The 24,589-nt window shown below is 47.3% G+C and overlaps 1 protein-coding gene across 1 annotated transcript in view; it reads left to right on the forward strand.

The window, feature by feature from the left end:
- Nucleotides 1-23,594: 23,594 nt before the first annotated feature.
- TENT2 (terminal nucleotidyltransferase 2) overlaps nucleotides 23,595-24,589 on the forward strand; it is a 125,585-nt gene continuing 124,590 nt past the window's right edge. Inside the window, exon 1 of the mRNA XM_075325773.1 lies at nucleotides 23,595-23,953. Within this exon, the coding sequence (XP_075181888.1) occupies nucleotides 23,820-23,953 (134 nt within the window). The 5' untranslated portion in view covers nucleotides 23,595-23,819. The remainder of the gene's footprint in view (nucleotides 23,954-24,589) is intronic.

The following is a 24,589-nucleotide window of genomic DNA, read 5'->3' on the forward strand; positions in this document are numbered from 1 at the left end:
GAACAAAAGGCTGGCAGGGGAGGAATTAAACCTGAAAATGGGACAGTGTATACATAAGGAATACAGAATGGTCAGTGAACCACGCCCAAACATTAACCCACACAAAATGGTACACAATCCACAATATTCCACCATCACATGGGGTATCAGCTTGCTCAGAAGAAATTGGGTAACAAATTTTGGGGTCCATTTTGTTGTGTTATTTCTTCTAAAAGTGAATAAATTTGGGCTAGAGCAACATTTGTAGGTAAAATTATATATTTTCTTTTTTATTCCACATTGCTTTAGTTCCTGTGAAGCACTTGAAGGCTTAAACTTCTTGGGTGTGATTTTGAGCACTTTGAGGGGTGCAGTTTTTAGAATGGTGTCACTTTTGGTGATTTTCTGTCACCTAGGCCTTTCAAAATCACTTCAAATGTGATGTGGTCCCTAAAAAAATTATTTTGTAAAATTTGTTGAAAAATGAGAAATTGCTGATGACCTTTGAACCCTTCTAACTTCCTAACCCCAAAAAATTTTGTTTAAAAAATTGTGCTAATGTAAAGTAGATGTAGCGCCCCTGAAGCCGTCAGGAGCTACAAGGTACTGCATCCTGTCAAAGATGCAGGGACTACCCCCAGGAACCCAGAAGAACAGAGGAAAAGGTCACAGGACTGGCAGCAGTAAAAACTTTCACCTGTAAATAATTGCACCAATTGTGCCTACTACCAGAGTACAAACTTACAAAGAGGACTCTCATTGACACTACCGGCAAGGAGAGGAAAAGGTCTCAGGAAGGGTCTGCGGCAGAGGCGGCCGAGACCCAGTCTCCATGGAAACCAGTGACATGCCTCCTAGGGGTTTTGGGACCAGGACTTTTGGGTGGGGGTTGATGTAAAGAGTACGACAGGTTTAGCAACGTTAAAGAAAATGCCTCCCCTGCTTGGGAAGAATGTTAATGTTTGAAAATGAAAATTAAAAGTGTTAACACTTTTGCAGCTCGAAGACGTGCTAGAATTAACCAAGGGGGAATGTAGCGCCCCTGAAGCCATCAGGAACTACAAGGTACTGCATCCTGTCAAAGATGCAGGGACTACCCCCAGGAACTCAGAAGACCAGTGCCGGTAACAGCAAAACGCAATATAATCCCTGATTTTCCCCATTCCCACAGACTGTTGACAGACTAATTTTGGACTCAATGGATGGCCACATAGGGGTGGAGCCAATCCAGTCCACTAGACAATAACTAGGGGAGGAGGGGTCAGACAGTCAGTAGTGAGTGTGTAGTCAGTAAGTGGTAGTGAGAGGAGACGGACGTAACTGCACTGACAGGAGAGTGTAATGGTGACCTGATGGCCCAGGCGTGTGGTTGCCGGTGGAGTACTCCCAGAACCATAGCACCAACGGGGTACAGAATCTTAGGTCAGCCAAACGCAGACAGACCTGATAAAATCTGCACAGTGAGGGGACTATCCACGACCTCACTGACTATAAAGTTCGGGACACAGTAGCAACGGGAGAACCGGGGAACAGGACCAGAGAAACCGACCCCACAGGGTTCAAGCTACCTGTTATACGGACTAAGACTGAAAGAGAACCAGGAGGGGACCCCCAGATGCTCCAAGCCACAGGGACCCACCAACTAGAGAAAGGTGCAGGGGAAAGAAGCCACCAGGTTATGAAACCGGCACTGGGACTAAGGGGACCAGTGGTGAGGACCAGCACTCCTCAGATTACCAGCACAACAACTGAGTGAGTAAAAGAAAAAAGTTACAGTGCAATCCCTTGTGTGGTCTACCTTCTTTCTGCGCCCAACAACATCATCTATCCCCTGGGGCCTGGCCCTACTTGAGGAGGGCCCAACATCCAGGCTGCCACCAACACCAGCCCCAGTAGTGAGAACTGTGCAGCGGCGGCTCCATCTACCTAGCCGCAACCTGCAAGTGGCGTCACAACAAAAACTTTTATTCATCTCCCCTGTAAATATTCTCCCTTTGAAAAGCGACCCCCAGGGTCACGGAACCGGACATCGGCCACCCAGTGACATTTCCCCAGCAGTACATCGCCCATGACCGACTACCCCATAGCCCTGGGGCGGCACATAGACATGTATGAAATGTAATTTATTAACTATTTTGTCTGACATAACTCTCTGGTTTAAGGGCATAAAAATGAAAAGTTTGAAAATTGCAAAATTTTCTGATTTTTTCCACAAATAAAAGCAAAAATTATTGTCCTAAATTTGCCACTATCATGAAGTACAATATGTCACGAAAAAACAGTCACAGAATAACTGAGATCCGCTGAAGCATTCCAGAATTTTTATGGCCTTATAGCAAGAGTTATGTCACACAAAATAGTTAATAAATAACATTTCCCACATGTCTACTTTACATCAGTGACATTTTTGAAACATCATTTTTTTGTTAACACGTTAAAAGTTTTCAAAGTTTACCAGCAATTTCTAACAAATTTTACAAAACCATTTTTTTTTCAGGGACCACATCAAATTTGAAGAGACCTTGAAGGGCCTGGGTGATAGAAAATACCCAAAAGTGATATAATTCTAAAAACTGCACACCTCACACTGCTCAATACCACATCCAAGAAGTTTATGAACCCCCCTTTTCCCACTAAAATGTTACATTAGTTCCAAATTTTGTATTTTTACAAAAGTAACAAGAGAAAGTGCAATGTTGTACATTGATACCCAATGTGTGGTGGAAATCTACTGTTTGAGCGCATTGCAGTATTCGAAAGGTAAGGAGCACCATTTGAATTTTGGAGTCCAAAATTGTATGGGATAGATAGTGGACTCCATGTCGTGTTTGGAGAACCCCAGATGTACCTAAACAGTGGAGCTCCCAAACAAGTGGCTCCATTTTGGAAACTAGACTTCTCAAGGAATGTATGTTTAGTGAGCACCTTGAAGCCCCAGGTGCTTCATGGAATTTTTTCATATTGAGCCGTGAAAATGAAAAAAAAAATACATTTTTAGCACACAAATGCTACATTCACCCCCAAATCTTTCATGTTCACAAGGGTAACAGGAGAAAATTCACTGTACAATTAGTTGTGTAATTTCTCCTGCGTACGCTGATACCACAAAAGCGGTGTAAACCTACTGTTTGGAGGCATAGCAGGGCTCGGAAGGGAATGAGCACCATTTAACTTTAGCTGGAGTCATCAGCAGATGCCATGTCGCATTTGCAGAGCCCCTGATCTGCCTAAATAGTGGAGCTCCCAAACAAGTGACTCCATTTTGAAAAATAGACTCCTTAAGGGGGTAAAATATGTACATTTTTTCGTCATCAAATAGTACAAATCATAGCATGTTTTTCTAATTCAGGACTACAGTAGTAAATGACTACAGTAATTGTGCTATCAAGTGAAATTAATTCATGAGGATAAGGCACGACAAATATTTGTTTTCAAAGCATTACAATGTTTCCAGCAATTAGTAATATGTGATAAAATCAGACAGTTACTGGAGCGTCCTATGAGCTGCGTGATTAATTAAAGTGTTAATTATTCTAACAAAGTAATTTAATTGTTATAGTTAACTATTGCTTTAATTTTCTATGTGTGGTGTCTGCGTCATTAAGCCGTCAGCAATTGGCCAAATATCTGAAAGTATTGTATTAACATCTCGGTGATTGTATGAAAAATTATAGTTTAGTAACCAAAGCTGCAATTTGAAATGTCTAAGTAAAACCTTTAACATAGTTCCCTAACTTTACAACATGAACTTTATAATAATGATTCCTCTTATGTGGCAGAAGAACTATTGGACGACTTCCTAAATTCGACACTCTTTTGGCCTCCACCAGTTAATGGGGATCTCTGATTAGTTTTTTTCCATCTAATCTGAGAGCAGCATAATCTAGCGAAAGAGACCCTGATTTCAGCGATGTGTCACTTACTGTGCTTTTTACTGTAGTTTTGATAAAATCACAGTTTTATCAGAAGGAGATTTTCACTAGAGGACTAGTAAACCTGCTGCCAGGTAGTCCTCCATGTTCATGAGCTCTGTATAACCCTGCCCCTATAACTGCAGGCAGGGTGCACAATGCACACAGAAAGTTGCCAATCAGTGGTGTTAGACGAGTTATATAGAGCTCAGCATTCATATGTCATTCCTCAGGGTCGGAACGCGAACCATTGACCTTGTGCAGCTTGGTCAGTTTCCTTTCATGCTGAGCATGAACTGACAGTCTGCTTAGTCCCTGTCCAAATGCTGACAGTATTTTACGTTTGTTTCAATCCTTTTGGTTTGTGGTTATTAGGTGTTTTCACTAACTCATTTTCTCTGTCCTATCACGTCCTGGGTGGGGCTATTTATACTCTCCATTTAACAGCATTCTCTGCTGGCTATATTTCTAGGTGGTTGTCTGCCGAGGATTTCCATCCCTGCAGCTAGGGGTGCTTTCACATATCCGGTTTTTGCCATCAGGCACAATCCGGTTTGTGCCTGATGCAACGGATCCATCGCAGATTGTGGTAAAACTGATGCGACGGATCCGGTAAAAAAATAGATCCGTTGTAGCAGTTTGTACCGAGAATCCAGCTGTGGCCGCGGGTAACCTGAGTGACGTCACTGCTGACAGCGCGACTCACTTCAGTTACTCTGTGGAGCTCACAGAGAGCGGTCGCGTTCTACAGCCGCTCCTGTTAGCTTCCGATGTAGGAGAGCTGGATGTATTGTGGACCTCATGTGGATTACGTCGGACCTGGAGGGGTATTTGGGGATTAATAAAGTGGTGAAAGAGGGTGTTTTTTTCTTTTATTTCAAATAAAGGATTTTTCAGTGTTTGTGTTTATTTACTTTCACTACAATTTAGTGATGGGGGGTGTCTCATAGACACCTGCCATCACTAAGCTAGGACTTAGTGGCAGCTATGGGCTGCCATTAACTCCTTATTACCCCAATTGCCACCGCATCAGGGCAATCGAGATGAGCCGGGTAAAGTCCCGGGACTGTCGCATTTAATGGATGCGGCAATTCCGGATGGCTGCTGGCTGATATTTTTAGGCTGGGGGGCACCGAATAATGTGGGGTTCCCCATCCTGAGAATACCAGCCCTCAGCCGAGTGGCTTTACCTTGGCTGGTATCAAAATTGGGGGGGACTGCATGCTGTTTTTTAAAAATTATTTATTTATTTTACTGCAAGATTTAGACCCGCCCACCAGCAGCTGTGATTGTTTGCAGTGAGACAGCATAAGATGAGATGGAATAATGAGCGGTCGGCATTTTCAAAGCAGGAGAAGCCGCGGGAGCTTTGTGACAGCTGTGCAGTGCTACGCTGGTGATCGGTGGGTATGAGAGAGGGGGTGAGAGGAAGAGACCAACTGACCGACAGAGAGAGACACTGACCAACAGAGAGACTGACGGAGAGAGAGAGACCGACATCGACAGAGAGAGAGAGACCGACATCGACAGAGAGAGAGAGACCAACAGATAGAGAGACCAACAGACCGAGAGAGAAAGAGAGAGAGTCCAACAGACAGAGAGAGAGAGATTTTTTAACCAGAAAGGACAACGAATCCAGCGCCCATAGGCTTTCATTTGACGACACGATGCACGGCGCCGGATCCAGCACAGTGCGTTTTTTTGCCGGTGACAAAAAATGTTCCCTTGTGCGTCCTTTCAGGCAGGCAGACACAGAAATTTTGCCGTATTCGGCGCACGCCGGATGAAATGCGATGCCATGCGGCACAATCCGGCGCCAATACAAGTCTATGAAGAATAAAATGGATTCGGTGGCAACAGACGCTGGATCTGGTTTTCCCGCAAATCACCGGATTGTGCCTGATGGCAAAAACGGAATGCGTGAAAGTACCCTAAGACCCGCAACACACATCTGTTTTTTTTGTACGTGTGCGGTACGTATTTGCACGTACCGGAGACACGTACACACGGAGACCCATGTTATTCAATGGTAGATGGCACACACACGTAAAATCACACGGAACGTGTGTCCGTGTCCTAAGTACGTGTGTGTGCTTTTCTGCACGGACGACATGTCCGTTTTTGGCTGGCAGCACGCAGGCACGGACCCGCTAAAGTCTATGGGTCCGTGCCTGCATGGACCGCACACGGAGTATGTCCGTGTTCAGTACGTTTCGTGCGTGTGCGTTTTTACACTAGCAATCTTATTTTTATTTTTTTTTAAATTAAATTCAGTATACTTACCTTTTTTTCTGGTGTTCTCAGTCATACTTACATTGGCGCTCGGTTTTTTTCTTCCCCCGGCTCATACCGCTCCCCGATCACCAGCGCGGCAAGGAACAGCTGTGCAGAGAATACGCGGCAACAATTACTTTGAATATGCCGGCCGCTGATTAATCAATCTCGTATTCCCTGCTTTCCCCACCCACAGACGCCTGTGATTGGTTGCAGTCAGACACGCCCCCCACACTGAGTGACAGGTGTCTCACTGCACCCAATCACAGCAGCCGGTGGGCGTGTCTATACTGTGCAGTAAAATAAATAAATAAATAATTAAAAAAAACCGGCGTGCGGTCCCCCCCAATTTTAATACCGTACCAGCCAGATAAAGCCATACGGCTGAAGGCTGGTATGCTCAGGATGGGGAGCCCCACATTATGGGGAGCCCCCCAGCCTAACAATATCAGTCAGCAGCCGCCCAGAATTGCCGCATACATTATATGCGACAGTTCTGGGACTGTACCCGGCTCTTCCCAATTTGCCTTGGTGCATTGGCATTTGGGGTAATAAGGAGTTTTTGGCAGCCCATAGCTGCCACTAAATCCTAGATTAATCATGTATGGCTTTATCTGGCTGGTATTAAAATTGGGGGGGACCGCACGCCGTTTTTTTTAATTATTTATTTATTTATTTTACTGCACAGTATAGACACGTCCACCGGCTGCTGTGATTGGGTGCAATGAGACACCTGTCACTCAGCGTGGGGGGCGTGTCTGACTGCAACCAATTACAGGCGTCTGTGGGTGGGGAAAGCAGGGAATACGAGATTGATTAATGAGCGGCCGGCATATTCAAAGTAATTGTTGCCGCATTTTCTCTGCACAGCTGTTCCTCGCCGCGCTGGTGATCGGGGAGCGGTAAGTATGAGAGAGGGCTGCTCACTTCAGTCACTCGGGGGATTAGCGGTCACTGGTGAATCCTTCACAGGTGACCGCTAATCAGTACGCGGCACACAGACAGAGCCGCGGCATGACAATGAAGTCGGGTGAAGTTCACCCGAGTTCATTCTCATCGCGCAACTCTGTCTGCTGTCAGCCGACATGTATCAACGACATTGTGCAACACACAAACGGACATTCCACACGGACCTTCCACGTACACATACACGGGCATTTTACACACAAACACGGACATTTTACACGTACACACGGCTCGCATACGCCATCACACGGATGCCATACGTACCGGAGAAACGCCCCAAAAAAACGGAACACGGACCCGAAAAATGGACCGTGTCACACGGACGTTTTTTATGTGGAAGTGTGTTTTAGGCCTAAGGGATTTAGCCAGGGACCAGTGTTGTTTTCTTTGTGTACTCTCTTTTACCTTTCCTATACCTGCCTTTTATTTCCTGTTAGATTGTTAGGAGTTTACCTTTTGTTTGCATTTATTAATTCTCCTTTGTCCATTTGACAAAAATTATAATAACCCTTAAAAACATCAACTTTATTCTAACCAATTTAAAAACATCCAAGAAATACACATAAAAACTAAAGTGCACAGAAAAGGAAGGAGGGTTAAAGATCACACCCTACAGATATACCTCCCTCCTGTCCACTACCTTGCGCGGAGATCAGCATCCTAAAATAAATGATATGGTGCCCCCACTCTCAAAAGGCTATCCCTAGCCAGCCCTGCCTCACCCTAATGAAATATATGAAAGGTGCTCATGTGCCACCCCTGCAGCAGTCAAACTGCTCGGATCCGGGGTTGCTGTGGCTTGAGGGTCTCCGGACCAGGGGGCTTGCGGCCACTCGAATATAAAAGGGGGTGTTTACAGGGGATGAATGTTTGTGACGCCACCTGCGGGTTGCGGTAAATGGGAACACCGCCGCTGCCGAAGGGAGTACCGAGGCAGATGGTGTGGGGGTGGTGTGGGGGCGCTCAGATCCGTGCTCGTCGGTGGGTGGCTCAAGCTCTTCCACGGACCCGGGGGTCACGTCGCTCTGAAAGGGGGGTTGGCGCTACACGTAGGAACTTCGGTGGGGAGGTCCACGGCTGGAGCCGCGGTGGTTTGCAGGGGATTTTAAGTTTGTGACGCCACCCACGGGTTGTGGTGAATGGATGGACACCACCGCTGCCATTGACTAGGCTCCCGGGGACGGTGTTGCGCAGCGTGGTGTTGACCCCCTCCGTGGGTAGGGGGGATGATGGTCCCGGGGGCCTGAGGGAGGTGCTGAGGCGAGGGGATGGATGCGTGCTGGGGTGTTGGTGCGGTGTGGCGCAATTGTCGGCCGAAGGCACTGGTGTACTCACTATGATACAACACGCTAGAGTCTCTGGCAAACCAAACGAGATGATGAACGGTGCCCGCAACCGGCTGCAGCTTCCCCTTAACAGGTTGGTGGTTTCCGCCTTTCTCCTGCACCTCTTTAGTGTAAACGTTATGACTCCTATGCCTAAGCAACGGTAGTCCGCTCCCCGGCTTGCTGTGTGTCGGGAGAGCCCTGTTTGCCCGCAGACGCTGGCCCCTTGGGTCTCTATGCCTTGGCGGTGGCTTTACCCTAATGGTTGGGCTGTTGTCTTCAGTCGGGTCTTGTGTGGGAAAGGTCCTAAAGTCCAGTCCTCAATCAGTTGATTTGACTTAGCCTAGTTATTTCTGGGCCTCGTACTGGGTCTGAGTACCCCTCCTGGTGCTCCGGTTTCCAATCGGTTCCCCGGTTCGGTACCGGCGGGAAAACGGCCCATTCCCGGTCCCTACGGTTCCACCGGCTGTAATCCCAGTGTGACGCCCTGGGTAAGCCAGGGGTCACAGGTCATGACACCACCACACCCTACACCCCGGATAGGTACACCAAAGCTACACAAAAATCCTTGTTGCCTTCCTCCAGGGGCTGATGTCCACACCAGGGGGTGGGCCAGGTGGTTGGCTCCGCCCACCGAGGAGTTCACAGCCCTGGAGGCGGGAAAACCAGACAGATAGAGTTTAGTGAGAGTTGAAGAAGGGAGTGGTAGAGGAGCAAGTGAGAGGAGTTAAAGTGGAAGAGAAAGTGACAGTTGAGAAAGCCTGAAGTTAGTCCGGGTGTGTGCCCCGGACTGAGACAGCAAGGTCAGCAGACGGCGGTGGCTGTCTGCAGGAGAGGCTGATCGGAGGTTGCCGAAAGGACCGTGGACGGGTGGTGGCCCGGCGGTACCGGAGCGGTATACGAAGAGAAGCCAGCACCATTGGCAGGGGCCTTTCGGATCCCGGCAAGGCTAGGAGTCGCCGTGAATTTGCCAAATCCGCCAGCGAAGGGGACCTCTGGGTCTCCCAGCAACCAAGTCCCGATTGAAGGCAACAGTCCAACCGTTAGAGAGAGACACCGCCACCGCCAAGGCACCAGTTTCTCAGGGCCAGCGCCTACGGGCAAAGAGGGGCTCCTCCGGCCCATATCCAAGCCAGGGAGCGGGTTACCGGTGGGAACCCATCGCTACAAACATAGACTTAGGTGCAGGAAAAGGGACCATCACCGTCAACTACTGGGGAAAAGCAACAGCAGCCGTCCGTGGGAACCGTCTTTCCAGCCGTGTGTTTTACCGAGAACTGTGTCCACCGTCTCAGGCTGAGTGAGTATCACAGTGCCGTGAGGCAGAGCGCTGCCCCCGCGTCCCTGCACCCCACCAAGCCCTGCACCGGCCCTGCCATCCAGCATCCCCCACCTCATCACTGGGCCCCGGGACAACCACCCCCTACCCACGGAGGGGAGAACTAACAACTTAGCTGCTCCCAGTCACCGCTCCCGGGATCCCCATACAGAGCAGCGGTGGTGTCCACACAATCACCACAACCGTGGGTGGCGTCACGGACAATAAACTATCCCAAAAACCAAACCCCTTGTCACTCACGGGCGAGGAGCGCCGCTCGAGTCCCCGGGATCCGGCCCATCGCTCGAGCCACCGAGCAGCAGCAGGCCGCAGCAGCAGCGGCGGCCGGACCCGAGCAGTGGGGAGAGCGCAGCTTCCCCTCCTCCGCCCGCAACACCAGCTCCTGCAGGCGGCCACCACCGTCTGCCTCTTTGCCAAAGGTGCCTGGGCTCCGACCCAGACACATGGTGTAGTCTTTGGCAGGCCTGAGCACAGGTCTGCCCTTGAACTTGACTCTCCTCACTCACTGTCAAAGCTAATCTACTGTTTTTCCCGCCTCCGGGCCTGTGAACTCCTCAGTGGGCGGAGCCAACTGCCTGGTTTCGCCCCCTGGTGTGGACATCAAACCCGGAGGGTGGTGACAAAGGTTTGTAGGTTGGCTGCTGTCACTTTTCTAAGGGGAGGGGTGTGTGTGCAAGGGACTACCCTAACGCCCTGACTAGTCCAGGGCGTCACAGGGGCAGCCAGGTGTCAGTCCCTCCGCAGGTAGGGAAGGCCCCGGACAGTGGGGAATTTGGTAAATGGGTGGCTTGGCCTTAGAAAGCAGGGGGGTGCAGGGGTCAGATTACTCACTGCGGTAGTCGTGGTGCTGGATCAGGTGAAATATGCAGACACTCATACAGATGGTAAACCAAAGTCTCTAAGCACCGCAGTGTCTATGGGGGGAGCCCGTCCAGGTCCCGCTTTCACCAGTGTCACTTGGTAAGTCCGGAGCCCTGCCTCCGTGCATAAATTTATTGAATGTTGTGGCCCCTCGGCTTGAAGCTTTCGGAGCCCCGCTACCCATGTGTTTGACAGCTGTGCTCTTGATGGATGGCACTTGGGATTTCGGTGAGTTGTGTAGTTTGGAGAACCCTACCCCCCGCATTGTGCTGATGCCTTCAATCTCTGAGCTCTTGGGAAAAGTTCATAAAGAGATTATCCTCCACAGGTGAATTATCAGGTTGCATTAAGCTACTCCCTGATCTAGGGTCCTGTACCCCGCCCTGCTCGGTACCGGTCCTGTTACTGGACTTCTGGTGCCAACCGTTTTCCAAAATTAAGTCTGTTACACCTCTCCAGTACCCTGCGACCGGGTTTCCGACTCCTGTGGTCCCAGACTACCGTCTGCGACCCAACCTGTTGCCTCCCTGGGAGCTCCAACTCCCCAGCTCCTCACTCTTTGAGGGCTAACCCTGAACTCCTTGTCTCTCCTCCCACCAGTCTGCCTGACCCCCTATTTATTGATTAATTAAAAACTTCATATTAATATAGCAAAGTCCTTGTCGTTAAAATCCTACGGGTTTCGTCCGATGGGATGGCCAAAACATGTAGATGTTACCAACAAGGAATTTGTTGTCTTAATATGAGCTTTTTAATTATGAAGTAAATATGAAGCTTTAAAAGGACTTGGAAATTTTTCAATCACTGGATTCCTGTTTTCAATTCAAGTTTATGGGTTTGTGAGAAAAGTCGGATCGCACTCCAATGACATCCAAATGGAGCCTGATTTTCACTGACTGACAGAATGAAGAAGGTGGAGAACCATTTTCTTTTTCTCTCCGCATCCGAGAAAAACTGATGCCAATCTGGTCAAACTCTGATCAGAATAATCGGACCGTTTTTCTCGTATGTGGCATAATTGTATTCATGGGATTTTTTTATCACTTTTTATTCAAGTGATTCAAAAACAAAGCAATTCTGGCTTTTTTTTACATTATTCACCAGTTGGGTTAAGTCACATGTTAGTTTTATTGCTCACGTCGCTACAGACACAGTGATACCAATTTATTTATTTATTTTTTATGGTTTTCTTATTTATCATTTATTTTTCCAGGAAGAATGGACCCAAAGAGCGAGAAAGGATGATTTATTTTTTAACTCAACTGCTGAGCCCGCACAATTTCAGTGCCATAGGCTACATGTGCATGTGCATGTACATGTGCCACAGGCTGCATTTTTGCCGCGTTTTTTGGTGCAGTTTTTTTTGTCAGCAAGTTCTGACTTTTGACTTCCCAGCAAAGTTTATGAGAACTCAGATCTGCTGTATGCACATTGCAGTTTTTTTCGTCTGCAGTTTATTTGTCAAATCCTTTTGAGAAAAAAGAAGCAGCATGTTCATTCTTTTTGTGTTTTAGTCACCTTTTGTCACCCATTGAAATCAATAAGGGGATGAAAAACGCAAGGAAAACTGCATGCTACCAAATTTGTGCGTTTTGTTTATGTTTTACTTGCGTTTTTGTCACAAAAACACAGCTCACCCACATTGTTCCAGGATAAATTCATTCTATCTCTCTCTCCCTCCATCCAAGCGGTTCATACTCACCGATCACCAGCGCGGCACGGCTGTCACACTGCTCCCGCAGCCTCTCATTCTTTTTCTTGAGCCACTCATTAGGCTCATACATATTCACTTCACCCACTCATTAGGCTCATGCATATTCACTGCTTCTCCCGCCAACCAACGTCTGTGATTGGTTGCAGTCAGATGCACCCACACGCTGAATGAGAGCAGTCCGACTGCAACCAATCATAGACGCCGGTGGGCAGGTCCATATCCTAAAATAAATAAATTAATAAATAATTTAAAAAAACGGTATGCGGTTCTCAATTTTGATACCCGGCCAAGATAAAGCCCCACAGCTGGCATTTTCAGACTAGGGAGGCTTATGGTTATTAGGCTCTCCCAAGCCTAAAAATATCAGCCAGCAGCCGTCCGGAATTGCCGCATCCATTAGATGCGACAGTCCTGGCACTTTATCCAGCTCTTCCCGATTGCCCTGGTGCAGTGGCAATCAGGATAATAAGGAGTTATTGCAAGCCCATAGCTGCCACTAAGTCCCAGATTAATCTTGGCAGGTGTCTATGAAACACCCCCTCATCACTAATCTGTAAGTGAAAGTAAATAAACACAAACACCTAAAAAATCCTTTATGTGAAATAACAGACAAAAAAGCCACCCTCTTTCACCACTTTATTAACCCCCTCATACACCCCTGCAGGTCCGACTTAATTCACACGAGGTCCCACAACGCTTCCAGCTCTGCTACATTTGACTCTCAAAGTGAGCGCCATAGAACAAGACTGCCCACTGTGAGCTCCATGCAGCAAGTGAAGTGAGTCGCACGATAAGCGGTGACGTCACTCAGGTGATTTCCGGTCACAGCTGGAGTCCTCCACTTGTGACCACAAATCAGGCTGCCATGACGGAATTGAGCTGCGCGATCAGTGGTGACATCACTCTGGTGAGTCCTCCAGCTGCGTCTCACTTCAGTCGTGGACTCCAGGACACATGGACTCCTGCTGTGACCACAAATCACCCAAGTAACGTTACCACTCATCGTGTGGCTCACTTCAATTGCTGCATGCAGCTAACAGCGGGCAGTCATATTCTATGATGTTTGCTGTGACAAGACAGGGATTTAAGGGGGCTTTACATGCAACGACATAGCTAACGAGATGTCGCTGGGGTCACGGAATTCGTGATGCACATCCGGCCTAGTTAGCGATGTCGTTGCGTGTGAAACGCACGAACGACCGTTAACGATCAAAATTACTCACCTAATCGTTGATCGTTGACACGTCGTTCTAATCCCAAATATCATTGCTGCTGCAGGACGCCGGTTGTTCGTCGTTCCTGAGGCAGCACACATCGCTATGTGTGACATCGCAGGAATGGGGAACAACATCGTACCTGCGGCCGCCGGCAATGAGGAAGGAAGGAGGTGGGCGGGATGTTTCGGCCGCTCATCTGCGCCCCTCCGCTTCTATTGGGCGGCCGCTTAGTGACGTTGCTGTGGCGCCACAGGAACCGCCCTCTTAGAAAGGAACCGGTTCGCCGGCCACAGCGACGTCGCTAGGCAGGTCAGTATAGTGTGAGGAGTCCTAGCGATGTTGTGCGCCACGGGCAGCGTTTTGCCCGTGACACACAACCGACGGGGGCGGGTGCTTTCACCAGCGACATCGCTAGCGATGTCGCTGTGTGTAAAGTGGCCTATAGTATACCTAAATCGCTGTGGAACCTCGTGTGGATTACGTCGGACCTGGACTGGTGTTTGGGGTGGGTTAATAAATTGGTGAAAGAGGGTTTTTTTGGTCTTTTATTTCAAATAAAGGATTTTTTCAGTGTTTGTGTTTATTTACTTTCACTTACAGATTAGTGATGGGTCGGTGTCTCATAGACGCCAGCCATCACTAAGCTAGGGCTTAGTAGCAGCTGTGGGCTGTTATTAACTCCTTATTACCCTGATTGCCACTGCACCAGGGCAACGGTAAGAGCCGAGCCCAGCGCCAGAATTGGTGCATCTTATGGATGCGCCACTTCTGGGGCGGCTGTGGGCTGTTAATGTTAGGCTGGAAATGGCCAAATAACTATGGCCCTTCCCATCAGAATAATATCAGCCCTCAGTTGTCTGCTTTACCTTGGCTGGTTTTAGAAAAATGGGGGGGACCCCACGTAATTTTTTTAAATAAAAATAAATCAAATAATTAAAAAAAAAGTGTGGGATCCCCTCTATTTTTCATAACCATGCAGGGTACAGCAGACATCTGAGGGTTGCAGCCTGCAGTTGCTGCTGTTCCTGTGCTGGATATGAAAAATGGGGGGACCCAACGTAATTTTTTTACCCCCCCAGAAATTAAAAAACAGCTAACCAAGCTAGCTAACGCTCTATTGAGCTATTCTGTTATTTCTATCTATCTATCTATATCTATCTATCCATCTATTCTAGCTATATATCAGTTATCCTATCCTATTATATTTTGTTTCTTCTTTAAAAAATGCATTAAGAAAAACGTGGCAAAATTGAGGTAAAAACGCACCATCATTACTATTTTTTTTTACATTTGCAGGCTCTCTGTGACATGGTGCAGTCTTGGTTTCAGTTTGTGTTCATAAAAAAGTGCAGCATGTGCATATAGGCTAATAGTATTGTAGTTTGCGTTAAACCCAACCGTTCATGTCGTAATAGTACGTTATAGAGCGAGAAGGGGTTAAATTTGCTCCGGTAAAGGTGGTGGTGTAAACAGTGGAGTAATTTCTGGACAGCGGTGTAATTTCTGGACAGCGGTGTAATATCTGGACAGTGGTGTAATTTCTGGACAGCGGTGTAATTTCTGGACAGCGGTGTAATTTCTGGACAGTGGTGTAATATCTGGACAGTGGTGTAATTTCTGGACAGCGGTGTAATTTCTGGACAGCAGTGTAATTTCTGGACAGTGGTGTAATTTCTGGACAGCGGTGTAATATCTGGACAGTGGTGTAATTTCTGGACAGCGGTGTAATTTCTGGAAAGCAGTGTAATTTCTGGACAGTGGTGTAATTTCTGGACAGCGGTGTAATATCTGGACAGTGGTGTAATTTCTGGACAGCGGTGTAATTTCTGGACAGCAGTGTAATTTCTGGACAGTGGTGTAATATCTGGACAGTGGTGTAATATCTGGACAGCGGTGTAATATCTGGACAGCGGTGTAATTTCTGGACAGCGGTGTAATATCTGGACAGCGGTGTAATATCTGGACAGCGGTGTAATTTCTGGACAGCGGTGTAATTTCTGGACAGTGGTGTAATATCTGGACAGTGGTGTAATTTCTGGACAGCGGTGTAATTTCTGGACAGCAGTGTAATTTCTGGACAGTGGAGTAATTTCTGGACAGCGGTGTAATATCTGGACAGCGGTGTAATATCTGGACAGCGGTGTAATTTCTGGACAGCAGTGTAATTTCTGGACAGTGGTGTAATTTCTGGACAGCGGTGTAATATCTGGACAGTGGTGTAATTTCTGGACAGCGGTGTAATTTCTGGACAGCAGTGTAATTTCTGGACAGTGGTGTAATTTCTGGACAGCGGTGTAATGTCTGGACAGTGGTGTAATTTCTGGACAGTGGTGTAATTTCTGGACAGCAGTGTAATTTCTGGACAGTGGTGTAATTTCTGGACAGTGGTGTAATATCTGGACAGCGGTGTAATATCTGGACAGCGGTGTAATTTCTGGACAGTGGTGTAATTTCTGGACAGCGGTGTAATTTCTGGACAGTGGTGTAATATCTGGACAGCGGTGTAATATCTGGACAGCGGTGTAATTTCTGGACAGCGGTGTAATATCTGGACAGCGGTGTAATTTCTGGACAGCGGTGTAATTTCTGGACAGTGGTGTAATTTCTGGACAGCAGTGTAATTTCTGGACAGCGGTGTCATTTCTGGACAGCGGTGTAATTTCTGGACAGCGGTGTAATTTCTGGACAGTGGTGTAATTTCTGGACAGCGGTGTAATTTCTGGACAGTGGTGTAATTTCTGGACAGTGGTGTAATTTCTGGACAGCGGTGTAATTTCTGGACAGTAGTGTAATTTCTGGACAGTGGTGTAATTTCTGGACAGCGGTGTAATTTCTGGACAGCGGTGTAATATCTGGACAGCAGTGTAATTTCTGGACAGCGGTGTAATATCTGGACAGCAGTGTAATTTCTGGACAGCGGTGTAATATCTGGACAGTGGTGTAATATCTGGACAGCGGTGTAATATCTGGACAGCGGTGTAATATCTGGACAGCGGTGTAATTTCTGGACAGCGGTGTAATATCTGGACAGTGGTGTAATTTCTGGACAGTAGTGTAATTTCTGGACAGTGGTGTAATTTCTGGACAGCGGTGTAATATCTGGACAGCGGTGTAATTTCTGGACAGCGGTGTAATTTCTGGACAGTGGTGTAATTTCTGGACAGTGGTGTAATATCTGGACAGCGGTGTAATATCTGGACAGCGGTGTAATATCTGGACAGTGGTGTAATTTCTGGACAGTGGTGTAATTTCTGGACAGCGGTGTAATATCTGGACAGCGGTGTAATATCTGGACAGTGGTGTAATTTCTGGACAGCGGTGTATTTTCTGGACAGCGGTGTAATATCTGGACAGCAGTGTAATATCTGGACAGCAGTGTAATATCTGGACAGTGGTGTAATTTCTGGACAGTGGTGTAATTTCTGGAAAGCGGTGTAATTTCTGGACAGCGGTGTAATTTCGGGACAGTGGTGTAATTTCTGGACAGTGGTGTAATTTCTGGACAGCGGTGTAATATCTGGACAGCGGTGTAATATCTGGACAGCGGTGTAATTTCTGGACAGTGGTGTAATTTCTGGACAGCGGTATAATTTCTGGAAAGCGGTGTAATTTCTGGACGGCGGTGTAATTTCTGGACGGTGGTGTAATATCTGGACAGCGGTGTAATTTCTGGACAGTGGTGTAATTTCTGGACAGCGATATAATTTCTGGACAGCGGTGTAATTTCTGGACAGTGGTGTAATTTCTGGACAGTGGTGTAATTTCTGGACAGCGGTGTAATTTCTGGACAGTAGTGTAATTTCTGGACAGTGGTGTAATATCTGGACAGCGGTGTAATATCTGGACAGCGGTGTAATATCTGGACAGCGGTGTAATTTCTGGACAGTAGTGTAATTTCTGGACAGCGGTGTAATATCTGGACAGCGGTGTAATATCTGGACAGCGGTGTAATTTCTGGACAGCGGTGTAATATCTGGACAGCGGTGTAATATCTGGACAGCGGTGTAATTTCTGGACAGCGGTGTAATTTCTGGACAGTGGTGTAATATCTGGACAGTGGTGTAATTTCTGGACAGCGGTGTAATTTCTGGACAGCAGTGTAATTTCTGGACAGCAGTGTAATTTCTGGACAGTGGTGTAATTTCTGGACAGCGGTGTAATATCTGGACAGCGGTGTAATATCTGGACAGCGGTGTAATTTCTGGACAGCAGTGTAATTTCTGGACAGTGGTGTAATTTCTGGACAGCGGTGTAATATCTGGACAGTGGTGTAATTTCTGGACAGCGGTGTAATTTCTGGACAGCAGTGTAATTTCTGGACAGTGGTGTAATTTCTGGACAGCGGTGTAATGTCTGGACAGTGGTGTAATTTCTGGACAGTGGTGTAATTTCTGGACAGCAGTGTAATTTCTGGACAGTGGTGTAATTTCTGGACAGTGGTGTAATATCTGGACAGCGGTGTAATATCTGGACAGCGGTGTAATTTCTGGACAGTGGTGTAATTTCTGGACAGCGGTGTAATTTCTGGACAGTGGTGTAATATCTGGACAGCGGTGTAATATCTGGACAGCGGTGTAATATCTGGACAGCGGTGTAATTTCTGGACAGCGGTGTAATATCTGGACAGCGGTGTAATTTCTGGACAGCGGTGTAATTTCTGGACAGTGGTGTAATTTCTGGACAGCAGTGTAATTTCTGGACAGCGGTGTCATTTCTGGACAGCGGTGTAATTTCTGGACAGCGGTGTAATTTCTGGACAGTGGTGTAATTTCTGGACAGCGGTGTAATTTCTGGACAGTGGTGTAATTTCTGGACAGCGGTGTAATTTCTGGACAGCGGTGTAATATCTGGACAGCGGTGTAATATCTGGACAGCGGTGTAATATCTGGACAGTGGTGTAATTTCTGGACAGTAGTGTAATTTCTGGACAGTGGTGTAATTTCTGGACAGTGGTGTAATTTCTGGACAGCGGTGGAATATCTGGACAGCGGTGTAATTTCTGGACAGCGGTGTAATTTCTGGACAGTGGTGTAATTTCTGGACAGTGGTGTAATATCTGGACAGCGGTGTAATATCTGGACAGCGGTGTAATATCTGGACAGTGGTGTAATTTCTGGACAGTGGTGTAATTTCTGGACAGCGGTGTAATATCTGGACAGCGGTGTAATATCTGGACAGCGGTGTAATTTCTGGACAGCGGTGTAATTTCTGGACAGTGGTGTAATTTCTGGACAGTGGTGTAATATCTGGACAGCGGTGTAATATCTGGACAGCGGTGTAATATCTGGACAGTGGTGTAATTTCTGGACAGTGGTGTAATTTCTGGACAGCGGTGTAATATCTGGACAGCGGTGTAATATCTGGACAGCGGTGTAATTTCTGGACAGTGGTGTAATTTCTGGACAGCGGTGTAATTTCTGGACAGCGGTGTAATATCTGGACAGCAGTGTAATATCTGGACAGCGGTGTAATATCTGGACAGCGGTGTAATTTCTGGACAGTAGTGTAATTTCTGGACAGCGGTGTAATATCTGGACAGCGGTGTAATATCTGGACAGCGGTGTAATTTCTGGACAGTGGTGTAATTTCTGGACAGCGGTGTAATGTCTGGACAGTGGTGTAATTTCTGGACAGTGGTGTAATTTCTGGACAGCAGTGTAATTTCTGGACAGTGGTGTAATTTCTGGACAGTGGTGTAATATCTGGACAGCGGTGTAATATCTGGACAGCGGTGTAATTTCTGGACAGTGGTGTAATTTCTGGACAGCGGTGTAATTTCTGGACAGTGGTGTAATATCTGGACAGCGGTGTAATATCTGGACAGCGGTGTAATATCTGGACAGCGGTGTAATTTCTGGACAGCGGTGTAATATCTGGACAGCGGTGTAATTTCTGGACAGCGGTGTAATTTCTGGACAGTGGTGTAATTTCTGGACAGCAGTGTAATTTCTGGACAGCGGTGTCATTTCTGGACAGCGGTGTAATTTCTGGACAGCGGTGTAATTTCTGGACAGTGGTGTAATTTCTGGACAGCGGTGTAATTTCTGGACAGTGGTGTAATTTCTGGACAGTGGTGTAATTTCTGGACAGCGGTGTAATTTCTGGACAGTAGTGTAATTTCTGGACAGTGGTGTAATTTCTGGACAGCGGTGTAATTTCTGGACAGCGGTGTAATATCTGGACAGCAGTGTAATTTCTGGACAGCGGTGTAATATCTGGACAGCAGTGTAATTTCTGGACAGCGGTGTAATATCTGGACAGCGGTGTAATATCTGGACAGTGGTGTAATATCTGGACAGCGGTGTAATATCTGGACAGCGGTGTAATATCTGGACAGCGGTGTAATTTCTGGACAGCGGTGTAATATCTGGACAGTGGTGTAATTTCTGGACAGTAGTGTAATTTCTGGACAGTGGTGTAATTTCTGGACAGCGGTGTAATATCTGGACAGCGGTGTAATTTCTGGACAGCGGTGTAATTTCTGGACAGTGGTGTAATTTCTGGACAGTGGTGTAATATCTGGACAGCGGTGTAATATCTGGACAGCGGTGTAATATCTGGACAGTGGTGTAATTTCTGGACAGTGGTGTAATTTCTGGACAGCGGTGTAATATCTGGACAGCGGTGTAATTTCTGGACAGTGGTGTAATTTCTGGACAGCGGTGTAATTTCTGGACAGCGGTGTAATATCTGGACAGCAGTGTAATATCTGGACAGCAGTGTAATATCTGGACAGTGGTGTAATTTCTGGACAGTGGTGTAATTTCTGGAAAGCGGTGTAATTTCTGGACAGCGGTGTAATTTCGGGACAGTGGTGTAATTTCTGGACAGTGGTGTAATTTCTGGACAGCGGTGTAATATCTGGACAGCGGTGTAATATCTGGACAGCGGTGTAATTTCTGGACAGTGGTGTAATTTCTGGACAGCGGTATAATTTCTGGAAAGCGGTGTAATTTCTGGACGGCGGTGTAATTTCTGGACGGTGGTGTAATATCTGGACAGCGGTGTAATTTCTGGACAGTGGTGTAATTTCTGGACAGCGATATAATTTCTGGACAGCGGTGTAATTTCTGGACAGTGGTGTAATTTCTGGACAGTGGTGTAATTTCTGGACAGCGGTGTAATTTCTGGACAGTAGTGTAATTTCTGGACAGTGGTGTAATATCTGGACAGCGGTGTAATATCTGGACAGCGGTGTAATATCTGGACAGCGGTGTAATTTCTGGACAGTAGTGTAATTTCTGGACAGCGGTGTAATATCTGGACAGCGGTGTAATATCTGGACAGCGGTGTAATTTCTGGACAGCGGTGTAATATCTGGACAGCGGTGTAATATCTGGACAGCGGTGTAATTTCTGGACAGCGGTGTAATTTCTGGACAGCGGTGTAATTTCTGGACAGTGGTGTAATATCTGGACAGTGGTGTAATTTCTGGACAGCGGTGTAATTTCTGGACAGCAGTGTAATTTCTGGACAGCAGTGTAATTTCTGGACAGTGGTGTAATTTCTGGACAGCGGTGTAATATCTGGACAGCGGTGTAATATCTGGACAGCGGTGTAATTTCTGGACAGCAGTGTAATTTCTGGACAGTGGTGTAATTTCTGGACAGCGGTGTAATATCTGGACAGTGGTGTAATTTCTGGACAGCGGTGTAATTTCTGGACAGCAGTGTAATTTCTGGACAGTGGTGTAATTTCTGGACAGCGGTGTAATGTCTGGACAGTGGTGTAATTTCTGGACAGCAGTGTAATTTCTGGACAGCAGTGTAATTTCTGGACAGTGGTGTAATTTCTGGACAGTGGTGTAATATCTGGACAGCGGTGTAATATCTGGACAGCGGTGTAATTTCTGGACAGTGGTGTAATTTCTGGACAGCGGTGTAATTTCTGGACAGTGGTGTAATATCTGGACAGCGGTGTAATATCTGGACAGCGGTGTAATTTCTGGACAGTGGTGTAATTTCTGGACAGCAGTGTAATTTCTGGACAGCGGTGTCATTTCTGGACAGCGGTGTAATTTCTGGACAGCGGTGTAATTTCTGGACAGTGGTGTAATTTCTGGACAGCGGTGTAATTTCTGGACAGTGGTGTAATTTCTGGACAGTGGTGTAATTTCTGGACAGCGGTGTAATTTCTGGACAGCGGTGTAATTTCTGGACAGCGGTGTAATATCTGGACAGCGGTGTAATATCTGGACAGCGGTGTAATATCTGGACAGCGGTGTAATTTCTGGACAGCGGTGTAATATCTGGACAGTGGTGTAATTTCTGGACAGTAGTGTAATTTCTGGACAGTGGTGTAATTTCTGGACAGCGGTGTAATTTCTGGACAGCGGTGTAATTTCTGGACAGTGGTGTAATTTCTGGACAGTGGTGTAATATCTGGACAGCGGTGTAATATCTGGACAGTGGTGTAATTTCTGGACAGTGGTGTAATTTCTGGACAGCGGTGTAATATCTGGACAGCGGTGTAATATCTGGACAGCGGTGTAATTTCTGGACAGTGGTGTAATTTCTGGACAGCGGTGTAATATCTGGACAGCAGTGTAATATCTGGACAGCGGTGTAATATCTGGACAGTGGTGTAATTTCTGGACAGTGGTGTAATTTCTGGAAAGCGGTGTAATTTCTGGACAGCGGTGTAATTTCGGGACAGTGGTGTAATTTCTGGACAGTGGTGTAATTTCTGGACAGCGGTGTAATATCTGGACAGCGGTGTAATATCTGGACAGCGGTGTAATTTCTGGACAGTGGTGTAATTTCTGGACAGCGGTATAATTTCTGGAAAGCGGTGTAATTTCTGGACGGCGGTGTAATTTCTGGACGGTGGTGTAATATCTGGACAGCGGTGTAATTTCTGGACAGTGGTGTAATTTCTGGACAGCGATATAATTTCTGGACAGCGGTGTAATTTCTGGACAGTGGTGTAATTTCTGGACAGCGGTGTAATTTCTGGACAGCGGTGTAATTTCTGGACAGCGGTATAATTTCTGGAAAGCGGTGTAATTTCTGGACGGCGGTGTAATTTCTGGACGGTGGTGTAATATCTGGACAGCGGTGTAATTTCTGGACAGTGGTGTAATTTCTGGACAGCGATATAATTTCTGGACAGCGGTGTAATTTCTGGACAGTGGTGTAATTTCTGGACAGCGGTGTAATTTCTGGACAGCGGTGTAATTTCTGGACAGCGGTGTAATTTCTGGACAGCGGTGTAATTTCTGGACAGCGGTGTAATTTCTGGACAGCGGTATAATTTCTGGACAGCGGTGTAATTTCTGGACAGTGGTGTAATTTCTGGACAGTGGTGTAATTTCTGGACAGCGGTGTAATTTCTGGACAGCGGTATAATTTCTGGACAGTGGTGTAATTTCTGGACAGCGGTGTAATTTCTGGACAGCGGTGTAATATCTGGACAGCGGTGTAATATCTGGACGGCGGTGTAATTTCTGGACAGCGGTATAATTTCTGGACAGCGGTGTAATTTCTGGACAGTGGTGTAATTTCTGGACAGTGGTGTAATTTCTGGACAGCGGTGTAATTTCTGGACAGCGGTGTAATATCTGGACAGCGGTGTAATATCTGGACAGTGGTGTAATTTCTGGACAGCGGTGTAATTTCTGGACAGTGGTGTAATTTCTGGACAGCGGTGTAATTTCTGCGCAACTTTATCAATCAAATGTGAGACACTTTATTGTTCATCGAATAAGGGCAATGCAGGCCCAAGGAAAAGGGCATCAAAACAGCCAAGGAAAGCCTGGCGTTGTTGCCCGTGATAACCAATTATATTGCAGCTTTCATTTTATAAGGAGAGTTGGTAAAATGAAAGCTGTGCACTGATTGGTTGAAAAATAAAGATTGTTTTTTCTAACTTTCCTTGTGACTTTCGTCTGCGCTGAGGACCAGCAGACTCCCGGCACAGCAGGGGGCGCTGCACACACTGCAGTAGACGCCACGGCCAGCTATACACACTTATTCAGGCAACAGCTGATTGACTGACTGATCACGTGATGTGTTTTGGTTACCATGGCGCCCAGCTCCTCCCTGACTACCGGCCGCCCCTGACTCGCGTGCTGTCGCCGCCCTCCATCTCTCTTCCTGGTGGCCGCCATTTTCTCCGGAGCTTGTAGACAAAGTCGCGGAATTAGTCTGTCAGTCACTCCCTGCCGGTGTCTCCAGCTTCTCCCAGGCGGCCTGGCAGACCCCAGGCTAATGTGCGGCCCTATCCGGGGGGAGCATGTTCCCTAACTCCCCCAGTGTGGGCCGCAGTCCGCACCCGTCCTTCCCCATACAGCACCAGCTCAGTAAGGTGCCGCTGGTGGTGCCCCCCGAGCTGCTGCAGGCCCACCTCACCTACCAGAAGAATGCCAGGTGAGTGCGGGAGGGGGACAGTGTGTGGTGGTGATAGTGTTAGGGGACAGTGTGTATGTATGGTAGTGGGGGGGACAGTGTGTGTATGTATGGTAGTGGGGGGACAGTGTGTGTGTGTATGGTAGTGGGGGGACAGTGTGTGTGTGTATGGTAGTGGGGGGACAGTGTGTGTGTGTATGGTAGTGGGGGGACAGTGTGTGTGTGTATGGTAGTGGGGGGACAGTGTGTGTGTGTGTATGGTAGTGGGGGGACAGTGTGTGTGTGTGTGGTAGAGGGGGACAGTGTGTGTGTGTGTGGTAGAGGGGGACAGTGTGTGTGTGTGTGGTAGAGGGGGACAGTGTGTGTGTGTGTGGTAGAGGGGGACAGTGTGTGTGTGTGTGGTAGAGGGGGACAGTGTGTGTGTGTGTGGTAGAGGGGGACAGTGTGTGTGTGTGTGTGGTAGAGGGGGACAGTGTGTGTGTGTGTGGTAGAGGGGGACAGTGTGTGTGTGTGTGGTAGAGGGGGACAGTGTGTGTGTGGTAGAGGGGGACAGTGTGTGTGTGTGTGGTAGAGGGGGACAGTGTGTGTGTGTGTGTGGTAGAGGGGGACAGTGTGTGTGTGTGTGTGGTAGAGGGGGACTGTGTGTGTGTGTGGTAG

Source organism: Anomaloglossus baeobatrachus, chromosome 1 (genome assembly GCF_048569485.1).
Source record: "Anomaloglossus baeobatrachus isolate aAnoBae1 chromosome 1, aAnoBae1.hap1, whole genome shotgun sequence".
Lineage (NCBI taxonomy): Eukaryota > Metazoa > Chordata > Amphibia > Anura > Aromobatidae > Anomaloglossus > Anomaloglossus baeobatrachus.